Here is a 14,557-nt window from a genome sequence, read left to right on the forward strand (position 1 = left end):
AATCCTTGAACAACATGCTTGACGGAAAATCCTGCACTTTTATGGTTTAAAGGAAGTAGCACTGTGAAAACAAGTTAGGATCAATCGGCACTTATCTCTGGTTATAAAAGTCTGACTGTGTCATATAGTGTCGTGAAGTGTTATTATAAATTAGAAGAATATTTGTATATATTGGACCCTGGACATAGGGAGCCATTTTTTAAAATGGAGATTTATACATCGTATGTAAAGCTGAATAAATAAGCTTTCTATTTATGTATAGGTTTGTTAGGATAGGAAAATATTTGGCCAAGATACAAATATTTGTCCAAAAGTTGTCCAAATGAAGTTCTTCGCAATGCACATTACTAATTAAGTTTTGATATAATTTACAAAATATGTAATATATCATGGAACATGATCTTTACTTAATATTTGTGGTCCAGGGTCACATATTTAGTTAAAAAAAAATAGACAGACAAATAGGCAATAATTCATTTGCAATAAATATAAGTTCATTTAGCAGTGAAAATACACATAACGAATAGATATAGTGAGAAATATTTAATAAAAAGAAATACATTTGATTATTTTTTTTTAAATATATTTTACAAAAAATATTTTCCTGATAGTACAACCATTTAAAAAATGCATTAGTCAATATAAATGCTTAATTAATTTTTAAAAAAGTGCAAATCAGCATACAATAAATTGCAGGCTTATTATTTTACAGAATGTGCAAAGAGCTTTTAAAAGGTTCCAGCCAAAGCAATCAAACCTGCAAGTGTCAATTATAAAAACTACCTTAGTGTTTATTTTGTTCATCTGTTTTAAACACAGCACAGAATTTAACATATTTACAGTGGCATTTAGGAAGTGTGTGAAATGACAATTTACAACATATTTACAGTGGCATTTAGGAAGTGTGTGAAATGACAATGAAATTTCATGCAACGAATATTGAGTTCAAAGGAAAAAGTAAAACTTTAAACAATATAGGTTTCCTGTCATATGAAGCTGGTTGTGGTTGCTGTTAGACTGAAGCCCATGCAACCTGAATGTCATGTGCAATTCATGAAATTCAGTCAGCTTTCAGGTGTTAATAAAAACGTATTCTGTCCACCTGTGTGTCTTAGTTACCCACTGTAGGTCTGGGATTGGTGAGCGTAGCTGTATTCTCTCGTGATCTTCCTAAACATTCTGACATGGAGCCTGAGATGATAAAGCACTGGAGGGGCCAGAGTATAATGAATAAGACCACAAGAAGCAGTATGATGAAGATCACAAGCCTCTTCCAGTTCCCATAAAAACCCAGGAATCTCAGCATCCTGTGTCCAAAACCCTCTCTTGTCTCTTCTCTCCTTGGCGTCTCTTCTGGTTTGTGCGCCCCAATGTCAATGCAGACGCAGTCGGGTATCATTGGGTTTGAGTAGCACAGCCTCTTTCCGTCTAGATAAACATTCTCCACTTGTTGCTTCTCGCTTGGAAGTTGGCACAACACTTCCTGGCTAGTTGCCAGATCTGGAGGGCCATGCTCAGGCACGGACGTTGGCCGCCGACAAAGAGGACAGGTGATCTGGGTACCCTGGTGCTCTGGTGAAACAGCCACAAAACGAGACAGACATTCCAGACAGAAGGTATGGGTGCATTCGAGAAGCTTCGGCGTCTTGAAGGTGTTGTCATATGCGCTAAAGCAGATCGAACACTCTGGACCGGCATCCCAAGCATTGTCCTCGTCATTACTTGAGGCCACTGTCCTGTGTTGGTGGCGTATTGAATTGGTACGTGATGCTGTGGATATTTCCAATTCCTCCATCCTGTTGCGTGATCTGAAATGCAAAATAAATCCTAAAGTTATTCATTGGCACAATGATTACTTCAAAGAAATATGCTGGTGTAGAGACAGTTTTCACAATTGATAGTTAATTTCACAAATAATTACAAAGAAACGGCAAGTAACACATTAAATTTAATTTTGAATTTATTTATTTTTAAACATATTTTAATAATCTTTGTTTTATTTACATAAATATTATTATTATTATTATTTTAATTTTTTAAAGAGTTTTTTAAGGGAAGTGAGTGAATTCATGAGTTAAAGTATGGCAAAGTATGATTAAAAAACTTTGTGAAACTCAAAATATATTGCTGATGCACTGCTAAAAATATAATAATATACAACTCAACCGAAAAAAAAACCCTTAATGCTAAACTGTTCTGAAAAACTGATGTGATTAAAGGTGTTTTTTTAAATAGTAGGCTATGTAACTGAATGAATAGAAAAAAGATCATATTCCTTTTTACATTTTATAATCCCAAATGGTTATATGGAAAGCCAGCAGTATCTGAGATAGCAAATAACAACCACATGTAAATATGGTTATGTGGCATCATTAATACAGTGCTGTCTGTATAATATGATATACTGTACACTACCAGGCAAACGTTTTTGAACAGTAAAGCTCTATTAAGAAGTCTCTTCTGCTCACCAAGCCTGCATTTATTTGATTTAAAATACAGCAATATTTTTACAATTTCTGCTTTCTATTTGAATATATTTTAAAATGTAATTTATTCCTGTGATCAAAGCTAAATTTTCAGCATCATTACTCCATCATTATAAAAATTTAGCAGAAGAGACTTCTTTAGCAGAAGAGAAAAAAACAGTAAAAATCTGTTCAAAAACTTTTGACTGGTAGTGCACATGATGTGATGCTGAGACAAAACATATCCAAATATCTAAAAAACAATCATAAAAGGAATATTATTAAATACTGTTTCAGACAAGGACTGCCATGATTCATACAATCATATCATCATGACTTAGTAGTTTTTACATTTACTATACTGTGACTAGAAAAGAGTATACATTTCCAGTTTGGATCAAATGATTTGAGGGTTTCCCTTTCTATTTAAAAATATGATGCCTTTATAATCACCTAAATTGCTTCAACAAAAACTAGGTTAAACTGCTCCATCAAAAGGATTCATTATTATTATTTATTTATTTATTTATTTATTTATTTTAATATTTGTTGGAGCATTGTGAGGCAAAAAGAAAAAAAAAGTGTTACCTTAAAAGTAGAAGACAATATTCTTCTTTTATCTTCTTGTTGTTTTTTTCTTCTTTTTCTTCTTTGTGTAGATGGATTTAAATATGGCTGACAAGTTTAAAAAGAGTTTCCAAAAAGAGTATTTCAGTGCCTGTTTTTCTTAAGACCTGTCTGTCTTGGTCTTCCGGTAAAGTGTAACTGCTTTACCTGCTCTTCAGAAGTTTGAATTATACTTGTGAGCTGTGACTCAGGTGAGTTAAACCATAAATCATTACCTTGTTCTTTCCCTCTCTCTCTGATCTTCAACCCCTCCTTCACACATACACCGTCTGATACACGTACATGTGCAAATTATGGAAAAGCAGGATGGATGACAAAGAGAGGGAAGTAGGAAACTGGTTCTCTGATAGGATTAGGTTACACTGTGTCATTGAATACACTAGTTAACGTAACAATGACAAAGCACAGAAAACAATGAAGGTTTTACACAACTTCCAAAGCACATTAATTCACAGCATTGTGAAGTATTCAGACTTTAATAGTTTAATTTTAAGAGACAATCTCTTAAAGTTAGGCAGGTGCTGCAGCTTACTATTTTGTTTCACATAAACCAATGTTTTTTTAAAGTGATAGTCCACCTAAAAATGTTGTTCTAAACCTATGAGATTCTTTCTTCTGTTTAACACAAACTCATACAAGTTTGGAACAACTTGTGTGAGTAAATGATAGAACTAATTTCATTTCTGGGCGGACTGTCCCCTTTAACATAAATGCATCTTTCTAAAAAAACAACAACCATCTATAAACAGGTATGTTTATTGTTATTTATCTGATTCCACAAAAACAATGCTTACGGGAACTGATAAGACATTGCACGTGCATAACAAAATAAACTGACCATAAATTCAAAACCATTTTCGTAGTCATATGACTGTTGATTTAATATATTACCACGGTCTTACTTGGAGATAAGCAGCCAGCTATGAGGAAAATGGTTGGGATATGTTTACATGTGCAACAACAGTCACGTTTTTTCATGAGGGAAGGGGGTGTACAGTAACATACTTTTTACAGTATAGTGTGCCAACCATTATTGACTTCACCTGTGCTGAATGCTTAATCCTTTAGCAGTTTGTATATTTGCAATTGCATTAAATAGTGAGACATGACAAACATCACATAGTGGATTGAGCTAATGGAAAGACAGTCACATGGTACTTGCGCTATTTTGATCTACTATTGTGTCTTAAGGAAGTGCTTATAATATTATAGGTAAATGGGATCAAAGTCCCTCCATCTGTTTACCAAAGACAGATGTAAAACGGTGATTGGTCACATTCACATGAGCCCTTTATTGAAATAGTTTTTGACACAAGTCCAACCTAATGTTTTAGCATTTTAATAATTATTGTACAGGTAATAACACAATGAAAGTACTTGCCAGCAATTAAAATGCCAAAAAAGCAGTTTTATAACCACCACTCCCAACCTTACTCTACGACTTCCCAGAATATCTATATAGCAAATGATGAGGTTTTGATAATCAACACCAGCCACCACCTGCACTGTTTATGTGCACTGAATCTCTTTGCATTACCTTTTATATTATATTTTGCCATATGATGTAAAGTTTAAAAAAAAAAACACATACATAAATTGTTTCTCATAAATCAAAATATCTTTTATTTCTGTAAACACTGAAATCTTCATCAAATATGATTCAATATGTGATCAACACTCACTCTGTTAGGACATCAACATACAAAAAAAATTCATCATCAACATCCATCTAAACATAATTCATATACAAAATCTATTAACATGCTTTCCAGTCGCTGCACAACAGCCAATAAAATGACATAAGAAATAAGTTGAATTTAAGTGGTTATATTCTAGAATCAGTATCGCCATCAAACCACATCATTACCTTCACCTTACGTAAACATTTGTAGCTTTTGCTTAATCCAGCATACTAAGGATTTTAAACGTTACAAAACAATGTTCAAACACCCTTCCTAAAATGAAGTAGAAAATGTGTAGAAAAATCAAAATAATTCTTTAAATAAACAAAACCATTATTACAAATAAGAAAACCTAAAACTACACAGAAAATCATAAATACATATAGGCATAGGGGATTATATGGCATTTTAAAGGCCACTATTTGCAATAAACATCTACAAAATAAAGTAAAATTAAAAAGTAACTGACTTCTCCGGTCCTTTTATAGAAATACCAGTGTATCACTCTTTTTGTAACACTACAATGATATCAAGCATTTTGTTTGTTTTTAAAGTTCTTTCATAATTCTACATTCTAATTTTGTATAAAATGTACAAAATCAAAAATGGTGACTATAGGTCTTCATTCATTAGACATTCATTTAATGGCACTTTGTCTTACACAATGGAAAGATGGGATAAATAGGTAACTCAGTGTTTGGCAACAGTTTTTCACAACTTATATATATATATATTGTGTATTAACAGCAAATTTGCAACTTTAAGGCCTAGCAAATTTGAACTGATCATTATTTACCTGGGAAAACCTTTGGTGCAAGCCAGAACATTTTATCTTGAATATAGTGAGGAATGTGCCATTGTTAACAGGTGGCTATGTCATGCACACTTGTTAATAGAACATGAATATGCTGTTAACATAGTATTTTCCAGCATTATGAATATGGCATTAATAAGTGCTAACGGAATTTGTGGAGATGGTATAGGATTAATAGAAAATATATTATTGGTGTATACAGGTAGAAAACAATGATTTTAACCAAATGGTAAATATGTATTTTTTTTTTTTAACTTGAGGAGGTTTGAGGAGTAGGTTGTGTGCAAATATGACTAACTGTGGAAGTCTTGTTTTGGATCCTAGTTGCAATGTCACAAGATTCAAAAGTACAATAATCACACAAAAATACTGGTAATAAATATCAACATTACAAAATTCATTGAAAAAACAAGTTACTAGACTGAATTATAGCTTCACAATCAAAAATACTCTAGTAGTGCAACACCTGGTCTCTTTAAAAAAAAAAAAAAAAAAACAAAAAAACAAAAAGGAACAACGTATTGTGTGAAAAATATATAAATAGAAATAAATAACTGGCTTCAGTGAAAAGAAAAGAAAGAAACTGTTTCCAAGATAAAGCCTATATCAAGGCATACCACTTCTTCATGTAGCCTACAAAGGAAAGTTTCACCAAAAAACGTAAATCCTATAAGAAAACAGTGCTATAGGACAGACCCACGTTTTAATAGGGGATTCATAGCTGGCTCTTGAAGGCTGGTTACACATTGTATACCTTGGTTACTGCCCCTGTTGCCACAGTAGCACTGCTGGACGCTGATGTTGCTGACGTTGCTGACGGCCTTTCCCTCCTGACATATCTCGGCTTGCGAACTGTAGAGGATTTTAAAAATATATACGAGTAAGAACAGATGGGTCACATTCACCCTACAGTATATATTAAACAGAGCTAAAGTTTCTAATAATCAGATATTCCAAATAGATGTTTTAAAATTTAGCACAGTTGGAATTAGAATGCACCACCACTTTGGAACTTTGATTATATTCAAAATACAGATTAAGTAGTTCAAATTTCTCCTACCTGAAGACGTAGCTTCAGGAATCATGACAGCCTTTTTAGAAAAATGAACAAGTTAGTACTTTGGTGTCCACACAATGCTGTGTTTGTTTATATAACATCAAAAATATTTAGAAAAAACAAAAATACTAATTGATTATAGATGTCTTACCGTCTCACTTGGTTGGAATATAAAAGCTGGAATAGAAAATTACACAATTTTACAACTCCCTAAAAACTCACTCTTGAATAAAAACACCCCAAAACACTACCAACACTACTACTACTATAAATTAATACATACGCACAGTTAAAGTCAAAATAATACATACACCTTGCAGAATCAGCTAAATGTTAATTATTTTACCAAAATAAGAGGGATCATACAATTGTTTAGAACTGACCTGAATAAGATATTTCACATAAAAGATGTTTACATATAGTCCACAAGAGAAAATAATAGTTAAATTTATATTAATGACCCCGTTCAAAAGTTTACATACACTTGATTCTTAATACTGTGTTGTTACCTAAATGATCCACAGCTGTTGTTTTGTTTTGTTTAGTGATACTTGTTCATGGGTCCCTTGTTTGTCCAGAACAGTTAAACTGCCTGCTGTTCTTCAAAAAAACCTTCAGGTCCCACAAATTCTTTGGTTTTTCAGCATTTTTTGTGTAGTTGTGTAAAAAAACAGCTGTGGACCATTCAGTATTAACACTCAAGTGTATGTAAACTTTTGAATGGGGTCATTTTTATAAATTCAACTATTATTTTCTCTTGTGGACTATATGTAAATGTATTTTATATAAAATATCTTATTCAGGTCAGTACTAAATAAAAAATAACATGCTTTTTGTATGATCCCTCTTATTTTAGTAAAATAACATTTTGCAGATACTGCAAAGTATATGTAAACGTTTGACTTAAACTGTACATATTCATACATAAAGGGTATTTATACATACCCTTGTTGCGCCTGTAGAAGACACCAGGGAGGCGATTGGAACGCTTAAGGTAAAAGAAAGATGCAACCGAGAGGATGAGACCCAGGCTGATCAGTAGAGTTCCTAGAAGGACAGAAGCTGCAACACCTGGACCACCTGCCAGTACAGACACAATGCACAAAAGATGAGACTACTGAGTGCAAATCAATATAGAAAAATTTTCAAAGCTGTTTTTGTGGGCCGGCCTCATAACTATGATTAAACAATGGTGGTAACTTACCAATCACTTTGAATAAAGGTACTAGAATTGAACCTCTTGCTAGAGAAAGAGTTGAAAACAAACAATGAAATAAATAAAAAGATTTAAAAATATATACATAATAAACTAAATACATCAAAAAAAAAAACCCTGCTAGTGTTGCAAGGAATAGTTCACCCAAAAATTAAAAATGTCATGTTCTAATCATATTTTGATTAATATTTTAGCTGGAAAGAAATGGTTGGAGTCAAAAACATCTCCATAAACTTGCTTTTCACCTCACAAAATGTTAATTGATAGGCTGGAGTTATGTGGAGAACTTGTAGATTATTATATTATAGATATTTTCATCAGCTGTTTGGACTCTCATTCTGACGGCACCCATTCACTGCAGAGGATCCAATGGTGAGCAGGTGATGTAATGCTAAATTTATCCAAATCTGCTTAGATGAAGAAACAAATTCACCTACATCTCGAATGGCCTGAAGGTGAGTAAATTTTCAGTAAATTTTAATTTTTAGGTGAACCATTCATTTACAATTAAACAAATGACTCATGGAGTCAAATAACTCCCAAACTTTATCTTAAACATTTCAATAAAACAAGATAGAGGAATGCATGTGCATAAAATGTCTTTAGTGTGTTAGCACTTACTATTGTTAAGCAAAGTTGAATTCCCCTGCTCTGTTGAGTCACAGGACACACAAAACGTTGTACTGTTCTCCTGAACTTGAAGGAGCCCTAGAGGAGGATTCAGGGTTACAAAATTAATATCAGTTATACCAAATGTCCATGTCAACACATATAACATTTCACAGAAACAAAATGTGCTCACGTTGTATTAAAAATGTTTAAATTTTACTAAAGATATTACTTTAGAAACATACCAGGATCACAGAGTGTAATATTCACACAGGTTTCATTCATCTTCTTTATTCTTTCACAACAGTCATTGGAATTTTCTAGCAGCGCCTGAAACACATGCATAACCAAAATACATCAAGTGATCTTAAATTCAGTTTTAGAGCATGGAATTAATAACCAATGCATTCACAATGTTATGGCTCTCACATACTGAATTTTGTGTGAAAAGATTCCTGAAGAGAAAAGTCAAGAGATACCTTGGTCTCTGGAATTTCTAACACAAAAAGAGCAGCACTGAGGATGAAGCAGACTCTACTCATGATGAGATTACTCCTGTGGGTTAGATGGAGTCAATATGGATCAGAAACCCATTATGTTTATGTTACAAAATGCCACAGATTGAGATAAGTCGCTTTATGTTAAATTTAACATCTTACATATTTAAATAAAATGTAGGGGTGGGGCAACATCAAGGAGTTCTGAGAGCGACTATCTCCTTCCGAGGCGTTTAATTCTACAATGGTCACGTTAAAGCAAATGTCTTCTATTTTTGGTCGGTGGTTGTTTATTCTCTAAAGAATGACATTTTACCACCAGTTATGAAGACACATTGTACAGTACAGCAAACAAGCCACCCTACCAAACAAGTTCTTCAACAGTCTATTTACTGAGCAGCTGGCTAATTACTTTCGCTTGCTGTGTGGATAACTAAGATGCCATGGTACATAACAATCTATAAATAAAACAGAAGCCATTACTGTTTTGTTTACCGACGACACAATACAGATTTTATGATAATAAACACGTGAACTTACCTGCGAAGCGCAAGTTCTAATGTGTCAGAAATCTGTTGACAGCAGGGCTTTACTTCCTGATTAATAAACTGCACTTCCAAAATACAAGTCTTTCATTGTTGTATCGTTAGATTTTGCCTTTATTATATCATTGTTAGAACATTTTTATTATTCATTTTTGCTTAGGGTGTGATGCGAAATCCGTTTAGCAACTAATGTAACGTTATAAAACATTTTAGAAGTCAATATTGTTGTAAGATTAGAGATTTTATGTCTCGTTGTGGCATTAAAAAAGTTTCTGTTTAAAAACATATCGATGTAATTTCATGCTGAAATAAATGGACATGTAAGATGCAGTAACAGAATGAGTTACTTTACGTTTTCTAAGCTCTAGGACTTTTATTATGAAGATACTGGCTTTCGTAGTTTTGGTTGCTAGGATACAGTTTATTATCTCTCAGCAACCACTTGGTTGTGGTGAACCACACCGCTTATGCGCTGAAGGTGTTGTTGCAGTAGTGTGATTGTTTAACAAGATCATTAGGTTTGATTTGTTAGTGTTTTACAAAACCACATACCAATGTCGCAAGCATACAACTATCAGATTCAAATGAGACACTGTACAATGCCATCATATTGTCATTACAAACGCGCAATTTAATAAATAAAAAAAAAAAAATTAGCTGCTTTCTATTTGAATATATTTTAAAACGTAATTTATTTCAGTGTTCAAAGCTGAATTTTCAGCATCATTACTCCAGTCTTCAGTGTCACATGATTCTTCAGAAATCATTCTAATATGCTGATTTGCTGTTCAAAAAACATTATTATTATTATTATTATTATTATTAATATTACTATTATTATTATTATCATCAATATTTAAAACAATTGATTACAATTTTAAGGATTATTTGATGAATAAAAAGATTAAAAGATCAGCATTTATTTAAAATAATAATAAAAAAAACTTTTGTAACATTATACACTATATCATTCAGATGCTTGGAGTCAGTGTATTTTTATTTATTTATTATATTTTTTTTGTAAGAAATGATAGAAATTAATACTTTTATTCAGCAAGGATGCTTTAAATTGTTTAAAAGTGATGATAAATATATGTAAAATGTTACAAAATATTTCTTGCTCAGATAAAGGCTGTTCTTTTGATCTATTCATCAAAGAAACCTGAAAAAATTCTACTCAGCTGTTTTCAATATAATAATAATAATAATAATAAATATTTTTTGATCAGCAAATCAGAATATTAGAATGATTGGATGACTGGAGTAATGATGCTAAAAATTCAGCTTTGAAATCACAGGAATAAATAACGTTTTAAAATACATTCTAATAGAAAGCAGGTATTTTAAATAGTAAAAATATTTTTTACTCTATATATTTTTAAAATATATTTTTTATATATTTCAATTTGACTGTTTTTCTGTATTTTGGATCAAATAAATGAAGTTTTGTTGAGCATTAAAAATCTTACTGTTTAAAAAACGTTTGATTGGTAATGTAAAAAACTAAATAAATGTATGCAAAAAATGCATACGTACTAAAATGAAATAAACCATCCATTTACACTACTTTGGTCCAAACTACAATATTTCCGCTCACATTATATGTACTTAAATAGCGCCACCTAGCGATTTTTCACCTAGCGAAATAATTAAGAAACTCAGGTGTAATGTTTACTGGCCGCCTGAGCTATTTAAATTCTGTAGCCCGGGAAAACGGCTGCAGTCTTTCAAAAATATCACGTACACGTAGCTCAATTAAACTGTAACTACCAGCATCAACGAGCACCTGCATTTGCGTCAGTTGCCTCAGAATCATTATCGCATATAAAAACAATTACTTTTCTGGTAAGTATTACTAAATAAGTGTAGCCGTTGAAATAATGGTTTACTCGCTAGTTTAGTCATGAAAACTAGCTCAGCTTTGATGACGGCAGGCGTCTGCGTTGTTTTTGACATTAGACGTTCGCTCAGATAAATTCTAGAATATATTTTTTAAACAAAAGTCATTGTTTAAATCAAAACACATAGTAGATTTGATTCCATGTTATTTATTTCTAGTGGAAATAAATGTGTTAATATTCAAAGCTTGGATATGAAGCCCAATGTCTGGAATATAAAGGAGATGTTGAATATCCCCGCAACTTCTGGGTATGTCTCTTAACTGAATTCTGTACTAGAGAATTTGTAAGCTATTTTTTTTTACACTTAACAAATCAATTAAATTTAAATAGGGCTTAATAATGTAGTGTTTATATATTTATGTTTATTCTGCACTCTGTTATAGAGGGATTAAAACTGGTAAGGGTCCAGGAACCAGTGACTACTCCAGTCTGAGTGACTCCCAGTTTCTGTTGGGCTCTCAAATGTGGCCTGACAATTCACAAGGGTTTACCCAAGAGATGAGTGGACAGAGCAGAGGTTCTCAACATACCTCACAGGAGGTAAATATAGAGGGTTTGCACTTACATTACGATTTGGCATTTGCCATATTGGCGATACTCGCAGGTACACAACAGCATAGATTGCATGGTTAATGTACTACTGAATATGTTGTTCTGCTAATTTATGCTGTCTAAACCACAGAAAAAACAAGAGGAAGCTGCTAAATCGTATAGAGAAGGATTTAGTAAGCAGGAAATGGTGCAATTTTTTTTAGTACAGCCCAAAACATGACAATAACTGACCATTTTCAGCAGCAAATATCAGCAAAATATGTGAGCATCTTTCGGTTCAGTGGCATTGTTTACGTTAAATAAGGCCAATTGATGATGTGTTGTGAAAACGCTCTATTTCAGGCCTAAACTGTCTATTTATTTTAGTCTGTAGAACATGCCATGTTTTATCTGGCATAATATAATCATGTTCTTGACTGTTTTTTCTTTCTTGGTCCACAAACCTCTGATGAATTAAAATTTGATGTTGTTGTGAATACGTCTGTAAAATTGTATGTTATTTTAAGTTTCATATTAATTACAAATTGTATAAATCTTCTACAGATGAAGGAAATGATGGTGTCTAGCAGTTATAGTTCTAAGCCGTTTTTGTTCGGTGGTGATGGCAAAATCTCTAACTTCACTGGTGGCAAATTTGTTGGCATGTTGGACAAATTTGAGGAGGAGAAGAGAAAAGCCAAAGAAAAATATGAAAGGTAATCAGTCTATTCTTGATCCTTGTGCAGTGAATAACTATTCTATCTAAATTTCCTATTGCAATTTTTCACATAGCTTTGGTTCTGCCCTGACATATTGTTTAATGTTTTTCCCTTTTTAGGGAAATTGTCACTCATGGAATTCTACAATTGCAGGAATCTCTGGAAAATGTAAGTATTGTACTTAGGGCACACATTCATGTTTAACACATTTATAATGTTTATACTTCAAGTCATATTTTTAATACTATTGACTTACATTTTCCCTTTTAGACCAGAGAGATTTTGTTGAGTCGCATTGAAGGAAGTAATGACCTAACCAATGTTGTAGTGGAGAAAATGGATACTTTTTCAAAAACAAGTATGTTTTGTTTATTCTTTTAACTATATGCAGATGGTTATTCCACAGATACCATACCATTAAATATACATATTGATCAAATAATAGCAGATATATATTCTTAAAATATTTTAAATGTTGTAGATGTTATTTATAGTCTATGACATTATGTTGACTTTTGCAGTTGAAGGTTATTTAAACAGTGTGAAGGAAGGTATAACATGTCAGTTTGAGACTCTGCAGAGCCAAACACAAACAGAAACGGCAGACAGGGAAGCAAGGGTAAGAACTGCACGTATAATAGAGACAGTCTATGCAAATTCATTAATAATGTATTTTATATTTGCATAGGTAATAAAACCACATTTATTTTCTATTTAATAGAGTAGTCTGGCTGCAAAAGAGCTGGGCTCAAGCATGCTTAACCTCCAACGGGATCTGGAACATCTGAAAGCAGAGCAGAGCAAGGAGCAGGGCATGCTGGGAAAAATTCTGTCTGAGCTGAGCACTTTGATCTCTATTCACAAGCCGATGACAGGACCTGGCTCTGCCAGAATGATTGACAGTGAGGTCCAAACATCACCTGGTTTGCTTGAGAGGTTCTGTGTCATGTCAGCTGAAAAACACCACGAGAGCAAGACGATATGCAACAGGCCTGTCATTTATTCAGGAAAAGCAGCAGAACAGAACCAGTGTCCACTCACAACACAGAAGACACAAAACAGAAATGCACATGCTCTGCCTGCAGAAAGACAGCAGACTGCAGTAACAGAGGAGGCTTCCCCTGATGCATCGCAGAGATTATGGTGTACACAATTACTTGAGACCAGACCTTCAAGCCCACTTGTGGATGTTCAGTCCAATGCATCCATAGAGGACTATGGAGGACAGTATGTAGATGCACACTTGGAGCCTGAAAAACCACTGTATATGAGAGAGAACAGATTTGACACTGTTGCAATGCCACCACTGAAAGTACCAAGGAGGCGCCACAAACCACTGAATTATAGGGGGAAAAAGAGAGCCTTGGTTCTCCCACAAAGACAGCCAGTGAAAAAAAAGGGAGCAGTGAATTTCTCCAAGGACAGCCAGCAGAATGAAGACGTTCAGTGTGAACAAAAAGACAGAGTACCTTTGGCTTCTCTTTGTGACAACTGGAAAATGACCAACAAGCCTGTTGGAGAGAATCACTTAAAACGGCAGCAGCAAGCCAAAGTCGCACCAGTCAGTAGGTGTGTAACAGAACAACCACTAAACCCCTTCAGTTTGTGGTCTGAGGACACAGACAGCTCCCAAGTGATGGTGGAATACAAGATGTCTGAATGGGAAAATGTGGTGCCTGAACCTAAAGCTAGCGTCATCGAAGGAGAAGGTGGCCTCTGGCAGCTTTTTGACTTCACTAATGACTCAGAATAAGATGCAGAATACTTCCATACTGTATTTTGATTGCACTTACATTATTCTAGAGTATCTCCTATGTTTATTTTTTACCAAGTTTTACTAAGAAATTGCCTGTGAACATGCAAACCTTGTTCTCTAACTACTTTCCTATAGACA

The 14,557-nt window shown here is 33.5% G+C and overlaps 3 protein-coding genes across 4 annotated transcripts; 1 reads left to right on the forward strand and 2 right to left on the reverse strand.

Annotated features, from left to right (window-relative positions):
* Positions 1–609: 609 nt before the first annotated feature.
* LOC127167181 (RING finger protein 223) lies at positions 610–3,250 on the reverse strand. Its single transcript, XM_051113053.1, has 2 exons — positions 3,054–3,250; positions 610–1,808 (listed from the first exon to the last, which is right to left on the reverse strand). The coding sequence occupies exon 2, from the start codon at positions 1,793–1,795 to the stop codon at positions 1,112–1,114; it is 684 nt and encodes a 227-aa protein (XP_050969010.1). The 5' UTR covers positions 1,796–1,808; positions 3,054–3,250; the 3' UTR covers positions 610–1,111.
* Positions 3,251–4,606: 1,356 nt separating this feature from the next.
* Positions 4,607–9,567, reverse strand: c6h1orf159 (chromosome 6 C1orf159 homolog). Of its 2 annotated transcripts, XM_051113054.1 has the most exons (9): positions 9,508–9,567; positions 8,950–9,025; positions 8,716–8,800; positions 8,483–8,569; positions 7,850–7,888; positions 7,591–7,725; positions 6,797–6,822; positions 6,649–6,679; positions 4,608–6,440 (listed from the first exon to the last, which is right to left on the reverse strand). In XM_051113054.1, the coding sequence occupies exons 2-9, from the start codon at positions 9,010–9,012 to the stop codon at positions 6,328–6,330; spliced, it is 579 nt and encodes a 192-aa protein (XP_050969011.1). In that variant the 5' UTR covers positions 9,013–9,025; positions 9,508–9,567; the 3' UTR covers positions 4,608–6,327. The 2 variants fall into 2 exon arrangements, with proteins under 2 accessions (XP_050969012.1, XP_050969011.1); XM_051113055.1 differs by lacking the exon at positions 8,950–9,025 and having other exon boundaries at positions 4,607–6,440; positions 9,508–9,563.
* Positions 9,568–11,226: 1,659 nt separating this feature from the next.
* LOC127167173 (interactor of HORMAD1 protein 1) lies at positions 11,227–14,485 on the forward strand. The gene is made up of 8 exons (XM_051113040.1): positions 11,227–11,357; positions 11,571–11,660; positions 11,797–11,953; positions 12,509–12,660; positions 12,783–12,831; positions 12,934–13,021; positions 13,185–13,282; positions 13,385–14,485. The coding sequence occupies exons 2-8, from the start codon at positions 11,605–11,607 to the stop codon at positions 14,414–14,416; spliced, it is 1,632 nt and encodes a 543-aa protein (XP_050968997.1). The 5' UTR covers positions 11,227–11,357; positions 11,571–11,604; the 3' UTR covers positions 14,417–14,485.
* Positions 14,486–14,557: the final 72 nt, after the last annotated feature.

This window comes from Labeo rohita, chromosome 6 (assembly GCF_022985175.1).
Source record: "Labeo rohita strain BAU-BD-2019 chromosome 6, IGBB_LRoh.1.0, whole genome shotgun sequence".
Classification (NCBI taxonomy): Eukaryota; Metazoa; Chordata; class Actinopteri; order Cypriniformes; family Cyprinidae; genus Labeo; species Labeo rohita.

What these genes read in the sequence shown, in the direction of transcription:
- c6h1orf159 (XM_051113054.1), bottom strand. Translation starts at nt 9,012, where the DNA reads ATGAGTAGAGTCTGCTTCATCCTCAGTGCTGCTCTTTTTGTGTTAGAA. An exon ending in TAGAAATTCCAGAGACCAAG is followed by an intron (nt 8,801 to 8,949) that starts GTATCTCTTGAC and finishes CATGTGTTTCAG; the next exon opens with GCGCTGCTAGAAAATTCCAA. An exon ending in TCCTGAAGCTACGTCTTCAG is followed by an intron (nt 6,441 to 6,648) that starts GTAGGAGAAATT and finishes AATCCTCTACAG; the next exon opens with TTCGCAAGCCGAGATATGTC.
- LOC127167181 (XM_051113053.1), bottom strand. Translation starts at nt 1,795, where the DNA reads ATGGAGGAATTGGAAATATCCACAGCATCACGTACCAATTCAATACGC.
- LOC127167173 (XM_051113040.1), top strand. Translation starts at nt 11,605, where the DNA reads ATGAAGCCCAATGTCTGGAATATAAAGGAGATGTTGAATATCCCCGCA. An exon ending in AATATCCCCGCAACTTCTGG is followed by an intron (nt 11,661 to 11,796) that starts GTATGTCTCTTA and finishes ACTCTGTTATAG; the next exon opens with AGGGATTAAAACTGGTAAGG. An exon ending in TGCAGGAATCTCTGGAAAAT is followed by an intron (nt 12,832 to 12,933) that starts GTAAGTATTGTA and finishes TTTCCCTTTTAG; the next exon opens with ACCAGAGAGATTTTGTTGAG.